The 19,329-nt window shown below is 49.2% G+C and overlaps 1 protein-coding gene across 5 annotated transcripts in view; it reads left to right on the forward strand.

Moving 5' to 3' along the window:
- Positions 1-19,329, forward strand: part of LOC144933418 (vitamin D3 receptor-like) — a 52,492-nt gene that overhangs the window by 6,589 nt on the left and 26,574 nt on the right. For 2 of the 5 annotated variants that reach the window (XM_078858148.1, XM_078858155.1), the window contains exons 1-2: positions 4,575-4,780; positions 10,346-10,560. In XM_078858148.1, the coding sequence (XP_078714274.1) occupies positions 4,634-4,780; positions 10,346-10,560 (362 nt within the window). In that variant the 5' untranslated portion in view covers positions 4,575-4,633. Of the gene's footprint in view, positions 1-1,084; positions 1,793-4,574; positions 4,781-10,345; positions 10,561-19,329 lie in introns of those variants that run through there. The other 3 variants (XM_078858174.1, XM_078858164.1, XM_078858184.1) reach the window with 3 other exon arrangements.

The following is a 19,329-nucleotide window of genomic DNA, read 5'->3' on the forward strand; positions in this document are numbered from 1 at the left end:
TGCCTTTCACCCGCACCACCGATTAGCACGGTGGGTGCGTAGGGTGCGAAAGCAGTTCAACGGGCAGACAGACATGAGCGCACTGGCTGGGCAATCCAGAGGTCGCTCGTGCGATCTCGAGGCAGGTTAAACAATAGCCATGTTTCTAAGAACTACCCCCCCCCTCCCCACAAATTGGACTTAAAACGGTTCGTGATTGCAGGAATTCATATTCTTGGTTCTTTCGGTAAAGTGGGTTATTTTCTTAATTTAATTTTATTCTTATTTTTTAAAAGTCCTATCTACGTGACTTTACCGAAAGAACCAAGAAAATGTATCCCCCCACAAAGCCCCCGCCCAGCAGTATAAATTGGTACCCGCTAGCTAATCGATCCGCAGGGTGCGTGTGCTGGGGTAAAGCGTGGGTACTAGGAAACAGAATGATTGTATTTAGACTGGAGGGATCCAATGAGCTATACAGCTTTTTTGCGCAGAGATGTCCAGTAGTGGGCGGGTCAAACCGTTAGAACAAACAATACAATTACACGATACGATGCAAACGTATGGGAAAAGGCACTCCCACGTCTTCCAAAACTTCTGGCCAGCGCGGATGAGTAGGCCAAAAACACCATCTTAGAGAGATTGTCTAGAGCTCTCGCTACGGGCGGAGGGCCCTTCCGCAGGCAGTGGGGTGAGAGAGCACGTACAGGGCTCCATCTTTATCTTTTCACCTTGAGCAATGATATAGATCAACACCTATATATACACAGCCTTGTGTAAAGATGATGAAGATATGAGAAGCGATAGCTTCATCGTCGCTATCATAATGGGCATCAGCATCGTCATCAGCGTCGTCGTCGTGCCCAACGTCAGCAGTTGCATTGCGAGAGTTTTACCTGCGGGCGAAATGCTTCTCAACAACCGTGCCACGGGAGAGCAGCAATGGGAGGTGGCGTGCTAGGAGCGACGTGAAAACACCCCACCCCTCCTCCCTTGACCAGCAACTGCAGCCGGGCCGCAAGCCAGTAAACAGCCACGCGCGGTCGGAGAGTAACGCACACAGTCACAACCAACACACACACGCACGGGGAGAGATCGAGACACGCACAGACCAAGAGGGACTTCACAGATGCAAGGAGATAGGAACACAGAGAGGCATAGAGAGTCACACACACACTAGGGGGCGGCACACACAGAGGGAAGGGACACGCGCGCGCACACACGGGAGAGAGACACACACAAACAAGGAGACACAGAGGAAGAGACACACTCACACATAAGGAGAGAGAGAGAGATTGACACGCGTACCCATTCGGGCTGGGTGGGAGCTGGGGGATACACCAATAGAGAAAGTGAACGAGAGAGAGAGGAAAGAGAACGCGCTAGAGAGAAAAGGGGGGAGCTCCCGTCCGCGTGCGCAACTCAACAGCCGCCTCCCTCCCACGTCAACTCCAGATTCGGCGATCCGCGTGGACTCGTCGCAGTAGAAACACACGCGACGGACGGCGGGATTCGCCGTTCCCAAGCCGGAGTTGCGGATGGGAAGCCTCCGTAACGTCAGCGCGACCACGAGCAGATTATTCGAGGAAACCTAACAGGGGCACGAGTTTAAGTCGGGGGTTCCTCGGTGGGGGAGGGGGGGTAGAGGCGAGGATGAGGGAGGGGGGCGATCATCGGGCTGCAGAGACCGCATCTCTCTCGCCGCCACAGCGGACGGCCCCACTGCTTTGCTGCCCGCCGCGTGGGTCGTGACAAACGGGGAGGCGGTCGCAGCGTCTCAAGGGGAACGAGGGCAGGGACAGCGCCGCGGGAGGTTTGTGGCACAGTGCGTGGGTGCTGCTCGCGGTAGGTCACGCCGCTGTTGGCACGACCGCTTAAACATTCCGCTCGTCGCTGCAGTGTGCGCGCTGGTGCGCACGTTACGTAACGCGCGCCTCGGTTTGCCCTGCTCATGCTGTTGTTGACGATGCTCGCTGCTGCTGCGGCTCCATGGCCTCTATGCACGTGTCGGTGGCGGGTCGCGCTCGGACTTGCCGATGCCCTCTGAGGTCTTAAACTCTTAAAGGATGCCACAACTTGCTCGCCGTCGTAGAAATGTAGAATTCCCACCGCTGGCGGCGGACGGAGATGAGATGCGTCGCCAGGACGAGGCAGTGAGACGCCTTGACAGAGAGTCGCGGTTTCATTCGCTGCTTGTTGAACGCGTCGCCGACGTTTTTGTTGTTTCAGAGATTCGTTTTATAAGCAAAAGGCTGGTGTTGTGATGCTTTCGTGAGAGTTTCATAGTCTGGTTACAATGTCTCTCCACTCGGGCTGTTTTGACACTCCCTATTTCGACACCGTCGATACAGTAATCCTCTCGTATAAAGTGGCGTTAAATCGCGTGGCTTTCTTTTCTATTTGCATCTTGGTAAGTAGACCACTGATGCGGCGTGGAGCGGTGGCGCCGTGGTTAGCGCACCGCGCTCTGAAGCCGGCTAATTCGAGTTCAATTCCTGACCACGGTCATGGTCCTCAAAACCCCTCCCGCCCCCCACCCTCTCTTCACCAACATGCATTTGGCCAGCATGATAAAGTATGGTAAAAAACCACCCACCTCCCATCAGCGACACGGTGTGGGGAGCGCTTCAATCAACCAGCAGTGGTTTTAGACTTTTAGACGTTTTTAGACTTTTTCTAAAATTAATATTCAACAACAACAAAATGTCGTGATGACTGCATTGGCAGTGATGTACAGCTCAGATAACAACCTGAACATATTCCTCCAGAGCACTTCCCTAAACGTAAACAGTTTAATTAGACAACGTTTCGGTCAATGTCTATTCGCGGTGAAGAGTTAGAAGGGCCATTTTCCGAATCGTCGCCGTATACAAAATCATATTCAGACATTATTATTCGTGAATTGTGATTTATATAATTTACAAAATCTGACTCTGGATACGTATGTGATGGGAAGAGTCCCTACTTTCTTGTGTGCTCGCCCCACCGCGGACGGACGCTGAGCTTGCGAGCGCCGTCGCTATGTTTACGCACGCGCATCTTTGTCAACGTGCGGTGACATGGCCCAGTCACTTGCGCCCTGGGGACTTACCCGTGGGGGGTGATTCTAAACCGTTAACGAACGCTGCATCTGCTAATTTCACGGCGGACGTTGAAGACCCCGTGGCGTCACTCGCAAGAGCAGGTCAACGCATCGGCTTCGTGCGCCAAATTTTTGCCACGAAAATTTTGCCAAATCTGAATATCACCCGCAATAGCATCCATCGCCCCCTACTGCGAACACTTGGAAGAGAGTCACGTGGCTTTCCATGGGTAAACAAACATCATCATCATCATCATCATAAATACCTGTAATCACATTATCCGCTACATCAGTGATATTCGTACACAATCAGTCCTGTGCCAATCTACTGCTGGATGACGGCCTCCCCACACCGTGTGGGTCGTTTGGTTTGTTTTCGTGACTGCAGGGACCCATACTCTTGGGTTCTTTCGGTAAAGTCACGTGGGTATAAAATAAAATAAATTAAATCACGACGTTTCGGGCGCAACACAAGCGTCCGTCATCAGGTGGGACAACCACAGCAAGAAACAATTGCTGAAGTGGGTAACAGGGCTGCTTGTAACAAGAGGAGAGGATAGCCTCTTGTTACAAGCAGCTTGTGTTGCGCTAGAAACGTCGTGATTTAATTGATTTTCTACCTACGTGACTTTACCGAAAGAATCAAAGAGTATAGAACTCCACCGTCAAGGCCAGTGCAGCTTGACGAACTGCAGGGGGGAGGGGCTTAAGGACGGATCCAGTGGCCTGGCTCAGGTCACCACGCACGATCCACACTCTCCCTTAGCGAGCATCAAGCACGGCTTGGTACCAATGGCGTAGCGACTAGTTCATCAGCTCAGGGGGCGAAGGCAATCGGTCAGGTGGAAACCCAAATGTTAGAAAGGTGAACAATAACACACAAGGGTACACAACTCCCAGGGGCTAGGGGTCCTACACCGAGTCCTGGTCCCTGACCGGCTAGCTCCGGTCTCTCTCGTGTCGGATTGGGGACTCTGCCGACTCCACCGACCGGAGAGAGAGCACCTCTATCGGCTACCACCGGCTTCTCCCCAGACACACGACTCGATCCCTCTCTACCCCTGGTTCCCTCTTCACCCTTATTACTCTACCCGTTTCCACAGTGACCCCGCTTTCGTCACGGGATCTCCCTTAAGTACCCTAGGAGACGTGACGTCATCACACTGAACGGGACACCTGACGTCAAGTCGCCATTTTACTTCTCTACATTTGTGCAAATTTTTGCTCTTTTACACTGTGTGTTGAAAACATATCTCATGGCGGTTTGCCCAGGGGGCTCCAACTCGTAGCTTTGGCCACCAGGGGAGTCCAATGCATCCCCCGTCCTCACGCTAGTTGCTCCGGCCTCATGAGGTGGTGATGCGACATAGTCAGCCACTTTCAAGTGAACTCGTTAACTTTTGACGTCGAGTTGACCTGGGGGGCGGGGGGGGGGTGGATTGTTCAATTCAGATGCTGACAGTAAATCATTCTGAACGTGCACCATCTCGTCAGATCGACAGCTAAGCAGGACTTAGCCTGTTCATCCACTGCGTGTAAACACCAGGTTTTATAGGTTTTTTTGGCTGAAAGATGTCTGTAGAGGAGGCTGGTAGGGCGACAACGGATCTCGAACTAAATTTATCTGCGCGGAGTGTGGAGCGTTATCCCTTATTCGGATTCTTGTGTGTGTGTGTGTCAGGAGCGCTCCAGCTGCCTTCCGCAAAGCAAACACACACGGTGAGTGACGTTGGCCAAACATCTAAATGCAGAGATCGTGCTTAACAGGATTCGGTCAGTTCTGCCGTGCAGCTAAAACAGTGGGGTGCGTGGGGGGGGGGTCCATAGCAGCTCCGCCCACCTTCTAGATCTCTCGAGCTCTTTCCCGAAGGCTCCTGAGAGCTCCTTTATACCACGTGATCGCCCAGCGGCCCCCGTCCACCGGTGGCCCCCCTCCAATATCATTCGGTCACGTGTCGGCAGGTCACCCAGCGTATCATGCCCCAACGTAACCCTAGCTGGGTGACACTTTCTCTCGTTCCCTTACCGGGAGCCCGCACTGCACACTGTACGTGGTGCTTCTGCGCTAACCAGCGCTCAGCCAAGCCCCGCTTGGGCTGGTACTACGCCCAGTAACCAGGCGGCACATAATGACAACATATTATCTGCGGTGGCCTCGCAAGCCCGGCACCACACAATGATATTCTTAGGTTTTTTCGGTAAAGTCACGTAGGTAAAACATCAAAATTAATGAAAATAAAATAAAATAAAAACAAAAATCACGACGTTTCGGAGGCAACACAAGTCTCCGTCATCAGGTGGGACCGTCACAGCCGAATTAGCTGCATCAAGTGAGGCAATGATTCAAGAAGTAATCCCTTATAAGCAAGTTGAAGGGGGGAGGAGAGGGGGGGGGGGCTCATCAGAATGTGGTAGCCAATGAATGGAACGCATCGGGAGGGAGGGGGGCGGGGCTCAAAGACAGCACGGAGCGCTAAGCACAACGCATCGGGAGGGGGAGGGGGGGGGGAGCGGGGCCAAAACAATGGACGACGGCTTGGACGCGGCTGCCTCTGCACACGCCAACACAATGGACAGAGAGGGGGGAGGGGAGGTCTGATACACATGATAGACAAAAGAACGAAAATGCCCATGTTTATACCAATGCTGGCTGAACAATGAAGAGAGCACTGCCAAAAAATAACTGGGGATGTTAACACTCGGTAAAGTAAAGTAAAATAGTGCCTGTCAGATAAGATGGTCCAAAAAAGTGTAATTAAGTCTTTTTTGCGTGGTTGATAACATCTTCCCAATGATTACTAAGTTTGTACCAATCATCACGGTTGAAATTATGTCTGTGTTTGTATATTTGTATGGCTTCGTGTACAAACCTTTGATGGTAGCCGGGAGGTTTGCAGAGAACCTTGGTCTCGGAAAAGACAATTTCATGAGAGCCCACCGAGTTGTAGCAATGATCGGCAACGGCAGAAGAATCAGTTCTGCCGTGTTTCAGATCTGACTTGTGTTCGCGGACACGATCAGAAACATGACGTTTCGTTTCTCCAATGTAGCAATCACCACAAATGCAACTCAATTTGTAGACTCCAGGATACTATAAGTCAGGAACGACATCCTTCACAGATGGAATCAGATCACGGATTTTATGCACTGTACTGAATCGGACTTGGATCTTATGTTTGTTTAGAATTTTGGAGATCTTTTTGGTCACGCCTGCTATGTATGGTAACGTGATGGTTTTGGTCGGAGTTTCAAGTGGCTGTTTCTGTGTGGTGGGAGAGACAGCTTGGCGGATAGTACGGTCAGAGTATCCGTTCATCCTGAGGGCCCGATGTACATGTCTTAATTCACCGGTCAGGTGGTGTTTGTCAGAAATGCCATGGGCTCTGTGGTATAGCGTTTTGATGAGAGAATTCTTTTGAGATGGGTGGTGGTGGGAATCCGGTTTCAAGTAGATTCCTACTTGAAACCGTACATCGGGCCCTCAGGATGAACGGATACTCTGACCGTACTATCCGCCAAGCTGTCTCTCCCACCACACAGAAACAGCCACTTGAAACTCCGACCAAAACCATCACGTTACCATACATAGCAGGCGTGACCAAAAAGATCTCCAAAATTCTAAACAAACATAAGATCCAAGTCCGATTCAGTACAGTGCATAAAATCCGTGATCTGATTCCATCTGTGAAGGATGTCGTTCCTGACTTATAGTATCCTGGAGTCTACAAATTGAGTTGCATTTGTGGTGATTGCTACATTGGAGAAACGAAACGTCATGTTTCTGATCGTGTCCACGAACACAAGTCAGATCTGAAACACGGCAGAACTGATTCTTCTGCCGTTGCCGATCATTGCTACAACTCGGTGGGCTCTCATGAAATTGTCTTTTCCGAGACCAAGGTTCTCTGCAAACCTCCCGGCTACCATCAAAGGTTTGTACACGAAGCCATACAAATATACAAACACAGACATAATTTCAACCGTGATGATGGGTACAAACTTAGTAATCATTGGAAAGATGTTATCAACCACGCAAAAAAGACTTAATTACACTTTCTTGGACCATCTTATCTGACAGGCACTATTTTACTTTACTTTACCGAGTGTTAACATCCCCAGTTATTTTTTGGCAGTGCTCTCTTCATTGTTCAGCCAGCATTGGTATAAACATGGGCATTTTCGTTCTTTTGTCTATCATGTATATCAGACCTCCCCTCCCCCCTCTCTGTCCATTGTGTTGGCGTGTGCAGCGGCAGCCGCGTCCAAGCCGTCGTCCATTGTTTTGGCCCCGCTCCCCCTCCCCCTCCCGATGCGTTGTGCTTAGCGCTCCGTGCTGTCTTTGAGCCCCGCCCCCCTCCCTCCCGATGCGTTCCATTCATTGGCTACCACATTCTGATGAGCTCCCCCCCCCTCTCCTCCCCCCTTCAACTTGCTTATAAGGGATTACTTCTTGAATCATTGCCTCACTTGATGCAGCTAATTCGGCTGTGACGGTCCCACCTGATGACGGAGACTTGTGTTGCCTCCGAAACGTCGTGATTTTTGTTTTTATTTTTATTTTTTATTTTTCATTTTTATTTTATTTTATTTTCATTAATTTTGATGTTTTACCTACGTGACTTTACCGAAAAACCTAAGAATATGATTCCTTGCAGTCACGAAAGCTTCAAATCTAGAACCACACAATGACATTCACAGTCCCTACATCACCACCCCCCCCCCCCCCTCCGTGGCATCCAGCCGTCCCAGCTGCCAACTCCCCCGCAAGCAAGCAACCGACGTACATATATACAGAACAGCAAGTGTGCTCCAACAATAACAGAACGCAATAAATTACCCAAACCCAACTGTACAATATATACACGGAAAGAAAAAATACACAACAGGAAACATTTTAAACCCAACAATCGCGTCGTACAAGATCCCCACAATCAACATCTCCCACCACCTACGTGTAATAACACCCGTGAGCTCGATGGCAAGCAGGATCAGCCAAATACTCGCCACGACTCATGCGAGCGCGACAATCCATGACGGTGTGGGAATGTGCAATGCACAGGAATCATGCAAATCGAGTCATTGAGCGAGTCCATGACGCCGGGCCTCCAGGCGGGTTGGGCTCGTCCGCCCTGGAAGGCCCGGGGGGAACAAGAAATCGATCCGATGAAGCCGGCTCCTCACGAAGAGCAGTAGGCCGGGCCATCGGGTCCTTCACGTCCAGAGTACGAGTTGCCGACATGAGCGGCCGTGTGCGAGGCATCAATCGCGCAGCACCTGGGGGCGGAACAGAAACACTCTCCTGAGGAGCCGTGTCAGAAGACGCACGCCGCAGCTCGCCAGGCACACCAGACACTCTGCCCCTGCGATATGGAGATGAAACAAACTCTATTCCACTTACCAAACCGAATCTGGACACATTGCGGCCGCACGACCCGAACCACATCAACCGGCCCTCTCCATGATTGCAGCAATTTGGGAGATGTGCCCACCGGCACCTGCGGACAATGCAACCAGGCCCTGTCCCCCGGCGACCAATCGCACAAGGAAACACGGGCTTCCTTGAGCCGCTCGTTGGCCAACTGTCTGGCCCAGGAGTTAACACTGGCAACTTTCCGCACCTCGGAAAGTTTGGCAAGAGTGAAATGAACCGAATCAGAAATTTTGAACACTTGCGTAGCGGGCGTGGCTTGTAACTGCACATCGATAGGAGGATCATACTCCCTCCCATACATCAAAAAGAAGGGAGAGTAGCCGGTGGACGTGTGAGGGGTCATCCTATAAGCGGCGAGAACCGCAGGAATATGCAAGTCCCAATTGACCTGTGACTCGCTGACCAAGTGACTCAACATGGAGGTCAGAGTCTGGTGTAGGCATTCGACCATGCCATCTGTTTGCGGGTGGTACGGTGACGTGCGTACCTTTTTCATTCCCAGCAAATCGTAAACCTCACGCAGCAGCTTGGACAATTTTTTTTTACCTTGATCTGTCAAGAGGCGCTCGGGGGCACCCTTATCCAGAACATAGCCATTGAGGAACGCCTCGGAAATAGTCACAGCTGATTGATTCGGGAGCGGCCAGGCCATAGGCCAGCGTAATAAATACTCAACGCCCATGAGCAAGTACCTAGGAAACGTCCCGGGAATATCGAGGGCAACAATTTCGTTAATACGCGACACCTGGATGGATTGCAGCGGAGGGCAACAAGATCTCGGTGGCGGCTTCCGCCGGGCACATTGCACGCAGCCCTTAAGCAGATCCTCGACGACGGAGGCCATGGCCGGCCAATAAAAATCCAATTTAAGAGCGGCCAGTGTCTTTTTCACTTCGGGATGCAACAATCGTTAATGCACAACCCATACAACCTGAGCACAGGCGAAGTTGGCGAGGTCATGGCGCTTGTTAGCCAGGTAAGGCACCCCATATACGAAGCTGCTGTTGTAGAAGGGTACCCCCAGTTTCCTGAAGATGTCCCCCAAAAGGCGGACCATTGGCTTTAGCTGCTGGCAGTGTAAGTACTGGTCAGGCAGATCCTCCCTGGCACCGCAGGAAATGCAAAAGTCTGTTACCCCTGGCGAGATTCGGCTGAGCCACATGGCCGATGGCAACGTGCAGAGTGCCAACCTCCACTGGAGGTCACCGCAGCGTTTGGCTACGGGAGACTTATACATGTGTTTCCACTGAAGGGCGGTCGCAATGAGGGGAGAGAAATGGTCTCTCCATTTGGTGTCCGGTAGGTCGGCTATGTCCCGGGAATGCAGCGCCTTTAAGCAGCACGTGTTCATTAGTGGCAAGTACTGTGTGTAATGAGTGCGACCTTGTGTTTTCGTTGGGGGGGAGGGTGAGGAGCGGGGCGAGGGGGGATGGGGAGTTGGATGGCGTGGAAGGAACTGCGGCTGGCACAATGGTTGGCAACCAAAATAACAAGAAGAGACATTTTTTGAGGAATTCCGTAAAAATCCCTCAATATTTAAAGAGCCGCAATGCTTGTGGTGAATGCGAGACGACGGCGGTGGCGGTCCTCAATAAACAACGTCACGGGGCAAGTCCTTAAAGAGCCGCGTGCGACTCCGGAGTCGCAGGTTGCCCGACCCCCCTTGGGCTCGCGGATCGACAAAGAGGGGTGCACGCGTTTCTTTCCCGAGACTCCAAAAAAAAACCCACCACACACACACACGGCGCGCCTCCTGGCTTCTTCGTGCGTCGTTTCATTTCACCGCCACCACCGCCACCAGTAACTTAGAACGATGTCGCCTTTTGTAGCACGCGCGCACCTCTCCCCGACAGGCGCCGCCAGCTGCTCCGCCGAGGGGAGGGGGAGGCATGACGGACGCACGCATGGACATCCCCGTCAACAACAGCAGCAGCAGCGCGTTCTGCGTCGACGCGTACATGGAGGACCTGAGCAGCGAGGGCGTGCGCGTGTGCGGCGTGTGCGGCGACCACGCCACGGGCTACCACTTCAACGCGATGACCTGCGAGGGCTGCAAGGGCTTCTTCAGGTGAGGACGCACGACGCACGAAAGCAGCAGCAGCAGCCACACTCGTCTGTGCTCAGGCCGTCTGACTGCGGCGAGTCGGTATGTATGTGTGTACCGTATGTTGAACTTCTTTCACACCGTACGTAGACAACCGTGCTAATTGGAGGTGCGGGGGTGGGGAAGGACAACAAACGTAACAGAACAAAAAGCAGTTCTTAACAAAGCAGTTTTCAGTCTAGATTTAAAAGTGCATAGCTCCAAGTGGCTTCCTGATTTCGGAAGGAAGAACGTTCCAGACGGCCGCTGAAGTGCATCTAAAAGCACGAGACGTGTTTTTGTTCGATTGGTTAACCAAAAGCCGCCGCTGCGATGATGGTCTATACTCCTTGTGGTTCATTTGCAACAAGCACTTTGTGTGTAATGATTGCGACCATAAAATGTATTTGTTCGGAAAATAGAAGCCAAAGCAGCTCAGCGAGCACTGGACAGATATGGTCGGATCTTGCAGTACCAGCCACGACACGTACCAAGGTTTTTCATACATGCTGCAGTTTGCTAATGTTTTTGGCAGACGTCCCGTAGAGCAGAGAATTGAAATAAGTTCAACTGAACCGTGTTCTGACCAAGTAGAGCTGCGGTCAGAGTGCTCGGCAAAATGAGTTCAAATTCTTTTGGGGGGACGGCGGGTAAGAATCTACTTCACACTTTATATTGATGGTGTCGATAAACAAAACAGTGTAACCTATAACTTTGAGGCGAGTCAGCAATGCTTGCCATAGGAACGTGGAATTTGGGCCACTGTCCCTGGATCTGCTCCTGCACGTGATTGCTGACGAGCTGTCTCGCTCGTTGGAGGGGGGTGGGACCATTGCAAGGGGGAGGCTTCGTCGGGTACTGTGGGCTGGAAGAGACTGATCCTTTGTTGCTACGTAACACTTCCACCCCAATGCTTCCTTAGGTTTCCATTTGATAAAAGAACAAAGTAGGTCAGTAACAAAATACACGTGCTCATAAAGTAAGGCCATTACGTCTAATTTCTGAGTATCTTCCATTTTTTTTTCCCACACAACCTCCATAATCAAAGAAACCTTCAGCACCACTCAAATCCCACAGCCAAGTGTGCCATTTCACTCCGGTCTGTCGGCTTCCGTTGTTCACCCCGTCACAGCATCGGCAGCGACAGTTGGCAGCGCCCAAAAGCAATGTAAAATGTTCCATGCAAACGAGTGTAAATGTTTCTTCGGTTGTGTTAAGGATCCCATCCTCAGCGGTTGTACGCACGTTGTACGCACGCACGGTCAGATTAAGTTTGGTGTTGGTGGGGGGTCATTGTTTATTCAATTGCTTCCCTTCACAGTTTTACCACCGGCCCACGGTGCCCTTTGCCAACTATTCCATTGTTCTTCACCTTGGTTATTTAACTTCCACCTTTGGAATCATGTGATACACGAATTGTCGGTAAAAAAAACCCAAAGCCACATCGGACGAAACTATGACTCAGTCCGACGAATCGTAACATTCGCTGTGAAGTCCTACGCGGTAAGTTGGACCAAACTAGTTCCACATCGCCATATAGCTGGCAGCAATACGCATCGTGATGCTTTAATGACCAAATCACCTACGTGATTTAGCATGCACAAACGTCCCCAGTAAACGTGCAACGTTGGGGAAACGTTGGGCCAATCGGTTCCAACCATGTGCCAACGTTGACATATGTACTGAGTGCCGGATAGTATTGTTCTGGAAAGCCAATTGGCTGTTGAACTAAATAACCTATTAACGTGTGGAGACACGGAACAGAATTCAGATCATACATGCTTACAGGATTTATCATAGATCATAGGGCTACAGTATTGCATTTTAATAGTTGTAAAGACGTTTCAAGTTGCAATGTTTTATTCAGAACCCCTCCCAGGCAGTAGGGTTAGTCTAAAAACCCTGTGTTAATTGGACCCTAAACTATATTATCATATCATACATGTATATAGTGCCTTGACCAAGGCGCTGTACAGTAAACTAACTATGGTACAAGATTGTCGGCGAGATGAGTGGACGGGATTTCTGTAAAATTAGGTAGTGGGGTGGCGATGCGTGGAATCAACGAAGATGGAAATGAGATGGGTGGATTGATGATGGGTGACCAAGGGGAGTTGGGCACTGGGAAGGAGTGGGGAGGACAACAAGTGGAGAAGGGTTGGCAAGAGAGAATAAGTGGGCCCATTAGAGAAAAGTGGAAGGGAGTGAAAGAGGGTAATTGTTTGACGTGCAAGGGCAGTTGATTCCAGGGAAGAGGGACTAGGAGAGAGAATGAGCGAAAACGAGACTGTGCGCACAGAGAATGAGGAACAAACAGTGAGAGAAAAACATATTTGATCCCCTGGTGATTTTGTACGTTTGCCCACTAACAAATAAATGATCAGTCTATAATTTTAATGGTAGGTTTATTTGAACAGTGAGAGACAGAATTACAACAACAAAAATCCGGAAAAACGCATGTCCAAAATGTTATAAATTGATTTGCATTTTAATGAGGGAAATAAGTATTTGACCCCTCTGCAAAACATGACTTAGTACTTGGTGGCAAAACCCTTGTTGGCAATCACAGAGGTCAGACGTTTCTTGTAGTTGGCCACCAGGTTTGCACACATCTCAGAAGGGATTTTGTCCCACTCCTATTTGCAGATCTTCTCCAAATCATTAAGGTTTCGAGGCTGACGTTTGGCAACTCGAACCTTCATCTCCCTCCACAGATTTTCTATGGGATTAAGGTCTGGAGATTGGCAAGGCCACTCCAGGACCTTAATGTGCTTCTTCTTGAGCCACTCCTTTGTTGCCTTGGCCGTGTGTTTTGGGTCATTGTCATGCTGGAATACCCATCCACGACCCATTTTCAATGCCCTGGCTGAGGGAAGGAGGTTCTCACCCAAGATTTGATGGTACATGGCCCCGTCCATCGTCCCTTTTATGCGGTGAAGTTGTCCTGTCCCCTTAGCAGAAAAACATCCCCAAAACATAATGTTTCCACCTCCATGTTTGACGGTGGGGATGGTGTTCTTGGGGTCATAGGCAGCATTCCTCCTCCAAACACGGCGAGTTGAGTTGATGCCAAAGAGCTCCATTTTGGTCTCATCTGACCACAACACTTTCACCCAGTTGTCCTCTGAATCATTCAGATGTTCATTGGCAAACTTCAGACGGACATGTATATGTGCTTTCTTGAGCAGGGGGACCTTGCGGGCACTGCAGGATTTCAGTCCTTTACGGCGTAGTGTGTTACCAACTGTTTTCTTGGTGACTATAGTCCCAGCTGCCTGGAGATCATTGACAAGATCCTCCCGTGTAGTTCTGGGCTGATTCCTCACCGTTCTCATGATCATTGCAACTCCACGAGGTGAGATTTTGCATGGAGCCCCAGGCCGAGGGAGATTGACAGTTCTTTTGTGTTTCTTCAATTTGCGAATAATCGCACCAACTGTTGTCACCTTCTCACCAAGCTGCTTGGCGATGGTCTTGTAGCCCATTCCAGCCTTGTGTAGGTCTACAATCTTGTCCTAACATCTTTGGAGAGCTCTTTGGTCTTGGCCATGGTTGGAGCGTTTGGAATCTGATTGATTCATTGCTTCTGTGAACAGGTGTCTTTTATACAGGTAACAAGCTGAGATTAGGAGCACTCCCTTTAAGAGTGTGCTCCTAATCTCAGCTCGTTACCTGTATAAAAGAAACCTGGGAGCCAGAAATCTTTCTGATTGAGAGGGGGTCAAATACTTATTTCCCTCATTAAAATGCAAATCAAATTATAAAATGTTTGACTTGCGTTTTTCTGGATTTTGTTGTTGTTATTCTGTCTCTCACTGTTCAAATAAACCTACCATTAAAATTATAGACTGATCATTTCTTTGTCAGTGGGCAAACGTACAAAATCAGCAGGGGATCAAATACTTTTTTCCCTCACTGTAGATGGCAAAGATCTAGAACCCAGAGAGCAGGCAGGAACGTAAAGTGAGATGAGAGCAGAGAAAATTAAAGGAGGGGCTAGGCAGTTGAGAGATTTATCAACTAAGGTAAGGAATTTAAAGAGGCAACGATAATAAACAGGAAGCCATTGTAGCTAAATGAGGAGGGGCAATGTGTGAGAATGGAAGGGGAGATTAAAAATTATACGGGCAGAGGCGTTTAAAATTTGTTGGAGTGGTTTGAACGCGTAGGATGGTAAACCGATCGTTAGAAAATTGCAATAGTCGAGTCGAGTGAAGATGAGGGAGTGAATAAGTAGTTTGGTGGCAGTGATTGTGATGACACGGCGGATTTTACGAATGTTGTAGAGATGAAAACGGCAGGAATGAGTAGTGGCGTTTATATGGTTAATTAGGGAGATGTATGTGTCGAAAGCTACACCGAGGTTCCGGACAGACTCTACCGGAGTAAGAGAAAATATGGGAAAAGGGGATAGTGGGACAGGGAGGAAGAGAACATGAAACTGGGAAGAAGAGGATTTCTGTTTTTGAAGGGTTGATGGAGAGAAAGTGGTGGGTCATCCCAAGCCTGGATGTCGATCAGACCAGAGTAAATGTGCAGAGCAACGTCCACAGTGAAGGAGGAGAAAGCGAGACACATGTGGGTGTCATCAGCAAAGAAATGATGGGGGAGATTGAACGATGGGAGAAGGGGATCAAGTAGAGGTAAACTCTTTGGTTCTTTCGGTTAAAGTCACGTAGGTATAAAATAAAATAAATCACGACGTTTCGGGCGCAACACAAGCGTCCGTCATCAGGTGGGAAAGTATGGTCTGCTGCTGAGGCAGACTGTTTTAAAAGGTTTGAAATGGGAGTAGCTCAAGGGTCATAAAGAAGTGGCCGGGGCTAGTGATGTTAATGTGAGAAATTAGCGTGTCGAGGAGGCCGCTCTTCTTCTCCTTCTTTTCTACAGTTACATGCTAATTTCGGTTTCGGTTCAACCCTCTGAATCGACGACGCGCGCGAACACCACGCGCGCCGCCGTCAATTCTCATCGGTGGCACCCGAGTGCCGAAAACAGCGCTGGGTGCATCACTCCTGTTGGCGCGCCGACGCGGAACCGTGACCTGGACGAGGCTCGGCGGTTCCACGGGAACGTCCGAGGGGGGGTGCGATGGCGATGACTCACGGCACCGAGACGGGATGCCTCGCACCACGCTTACACGGACAACCCGACTTTACCGAAAAAAAACTAAGAATATCACCCCCAAAATATAATTCGTGCGTTTTCCCCTCCGAGAGCACCCTCCCCATCTCTTTGGTGCTGATGTTAGCTTTTAATGGATATATACGTGTAAATAGAACACAAACCTTGTCAACACATTAGTCAATGACAACAAGCGACGTTTTGGACGTTGGCCCTTCCTCGCAGGAGGACGTGTGTGAGGTGCGACCTTTGGCCGACGCGTCTCCTGTTGTGCATATTTATCTCTTCTATGGGCAGTGTTGTTGTTGACGGATGTATTGAGTTTTGTTGTTGTTGTTGTTTTGTTCATTGTACTCGTGCGACATCGCCAATGCGGCAGCAGCAGCACAGATTGAAGGAGTGAGTGCGCGAGTGAGCCAGCGAGCGATTTCTTACGACGTCTATTAGTCAACGATGTTTAAAACATTTTACTTTGGGTCAGACAGACGGAGAGTGCGCCCAGCCCGGCGACGAGGTCTGGCACGGCGAGAGGAGGGCTGGCCGCGTCTTCCTTTTCACGAATGTTTGATGAACGTCGTGAAGTTTCTGCCGTGTTAAAAGAGCGTCAGCTAGTTGTTCAATTCGTATCGACAGTATTTGTCTTTTTTTGCGTTTCCATTACTCGTGGTTTGCCGGACTTGGGCCAGCACGAAACATCTCGAGTCGATTATCTGATCGTTGCAGCCATTATAGGAACTGCATTTAAAGGTCATGAAGCTGTTCAAAGGCTTATAGGGATATGGGGCACAAAAACATGTGATTGTTATGGCTCGGTGTACCTTGTACATGGGTGGTAGGTAATGTCTTACGTCGATAATATAACACTATGTAACACGATTTTTGATCCTGGGTAGTAAGTGTTATTTTCTTATTGCTTATGCCTCAAAAGTATAGAAAATGGCTATAATTCCCCACAAACTTTGCTTTTGTGACCAGGACTTTACGTGAAGGAATGACACAAATGCACACCACGTTTTCTCATTGAAAATAGGATCATTTGAAAATATCACTGTCCTGGTCACAAAAGCAAAGTTTGTGTATAATTCATCCGAACTACAAAGCCAGCCTAACAGCGTTGTGGAAAAAAAATTAGGGTTAAAAACCCAGAAATCTCACCGTCCACTTTCCACTCCGCACATATATGAATAAGTGAATTAACAATCCACAAAAAATAGAAATTGCCCTCCCCGCTACTAACTTGAGATCGTCTGTGCAGCGGCTGTGATTGACGAACGAGTGAATCGCTCACGACGTGTTGCTTGTGATAATTAATTAGCGGCCATCACGGGCATTGGCAAATGTGTAGGGCTACCAGTTACTCTCTCCATCGCTCGCAATAGTGGATTAAGTGATAACTTACTTATTCATCAAAGGTGGACGTTGCGTAATTCATATTTCAGTGGTGAATAAAATATCTCGGTGACACGAAAGTTTTTTTTTTCCAACGTGAAAAGAGTCCGCGTCGACCTTTTGGATTATTAGCATAGCGGCAGAGCAGACGCGTTTTCAAGTTGCCAACAGGTTGTTGTTGTTGTTTTGGCTGTTCTGTACAGCTTCATTGTCAATCCATTTCTTGGTGAAGCCATCTCCTGGGCAAGGTCAGTCATGGGGGTTGTTTGACCATACTTCACCACGCTGGTTTCTTTGAGGCGGGGGGGGGATGAGAAGAAGGGCGTTGGTGGGGTGGGCGGCCCAGGTCCGTTTTGGACGACAAACTCAGCTCACCCGGATTCATAGTGCAGCACGACTACCACCGCTCCAGCCCCATGATGAATGTTCATTCAGAATGAAAAGAACCCATTCTTGTCTCACAGTGATGGCTGCTGCTGTTGTTTTTGTTGTGGTCATCATCAGCCTGCAACTTCCCACTGCTGAGGAGAGGCCACCAGAGGCGTAGTTAGGATATTTTGCGCCCGGAGACGAACTATAAAATTGGCAAATACAACAAAATACGTTTCAATTTGCTGAACGACCGCTCACAGCTTGCAATTGAAACTGCTATTGTTAATACAATTTGCAGTGAAATTCACAAATTCGGAAATATGTCGTCTCCATAAAACACAATAAAACCAAGAAAATGCAAAGGAGTTTCTGGTAGAACTTCATTCCGGTTACTGAGCAGCATTTTGCAATCTACAATTTCTGTGAAAATTTCGTGGCCATTTATGTCGGTGTCATAGAAATTTCCAAAATCTGTGCAATTTCGACGAATTGCATCGACATCTGTGTCGGATAGAAGAGTTTTGACGTCCAGCAGAAATCCAAATTTTGTGTTCAGGTCTTTTAGTCGTAAAAACCGTGTTGACATCTCCTGTTGAAGTCGATAAAATACGCTCTTCATAACGCGCACAATTTCTTCTTCTGCTGAAAGTCCTGCATCTCTTGCCAGTTCTCCTGGCATCTTTCGACGTCGCCTAATTCTTCTGTCCACATCGATCCCCCAGGCTGTGCATCTTGTTTTGGCGTTTTCTACAGCAACTTGGCTCAAATCATCACGAAGCTTGACAAATTCAAGCTCCAAAGATTCAAGATCAGTTGCTGCTTCCTTGAAATTCATAGTAGGATCCTGTAAGCGCTTCTGAACACGATCAATTTTTCCAAGAATGACATTCCAGAAATGTAAAATTTAATACGCATGCCTGTAACTATTCTGCATCACTTCTGGTTTCAGGCGTCATAGTTACGTCCTCCGATAATTTGTCTAGCAGCCCTACTAGTTCATCCAGTCCTTCATAGATAGCTTTAACAGCTTCTGATCGTGCACTCCAGCGTGTTTCAGGCCATCGTAGTTTCTGCCACCAAAAAACAGGCCAGTGACTAAGGCTGAAAGACTGCGCCTGTCTGTTGTTTGGGACGTTCTTCCATGTAAGTTCTTAATAGGCGCGCGTACCAAAATGTAATTACATGACATGTAGGCTGTGTGTGGCGGGATATATAAACTTTTAGGTTGAGGTGTAGATTTGTGCAGTAGTTTCAGGCTGCCGCGCCCGCCGCAATAAGTTATAATTTAACGTTGTAAGCCTCATTTTGGCGCCCCTTTACCTTGGCGCCCGGGGACAAATGTACCCCCCTGCCCCCCCTAGCTACGCCTCTGGAGGCCACCCCCATCTTTCCCCCTTATTTCCTTTATTGCTACTGGCAATCTACACAGCAATTATTGCCCACACCTCCCTCCCCCCTACTGGCAGATCGTTGCCCCAGGTCAAGACTTGCAAATGTGACTCATCCTGCACTCTGTTTAAGCGAAATAAACTTGAAACGTGGAAGGAGTCAACGTCATGTCCGTGACGTCGTCTCGCTCTCATCTCTCACCGTCATCATCTGCTTATTTTGCCTTCTCGCGGTCTTCACCCCAGAGTTCACTTTGACTCGCATCTCTCCTCATTCCTCCTCCATTCTCACTTCATGTCCTTTACTATAAGGACAGCATCAGAGATCCCCGTTCATTTCCGTACTTCTTCATGACATCACACTATCTCTTTGACATACCGCTTACACGCAGTCCTACTTTCCCCACAATTCTCGCAGTTTTCGAGTCACATCGTACTGCACAGCCCAGCCCCTACCTTGAAGGCCGTGGTGGAGGACGTG

The sequence above is a fragment of the Lampetra fluviatilis genome, chromosome 1 (genome assembly GCF_964198595.1).
Source record: "Lampetra fluviatilis chromosome 1, kcLamFluv1.1, whole genome shotgun sequence".
Lineage (NCBI taxonomy): Eukaryota > Metazoa > Chordata > Hyperoartia > Petromyzontiformes > Petromyzontidae > Lampetra > Lampetra fluviatilis.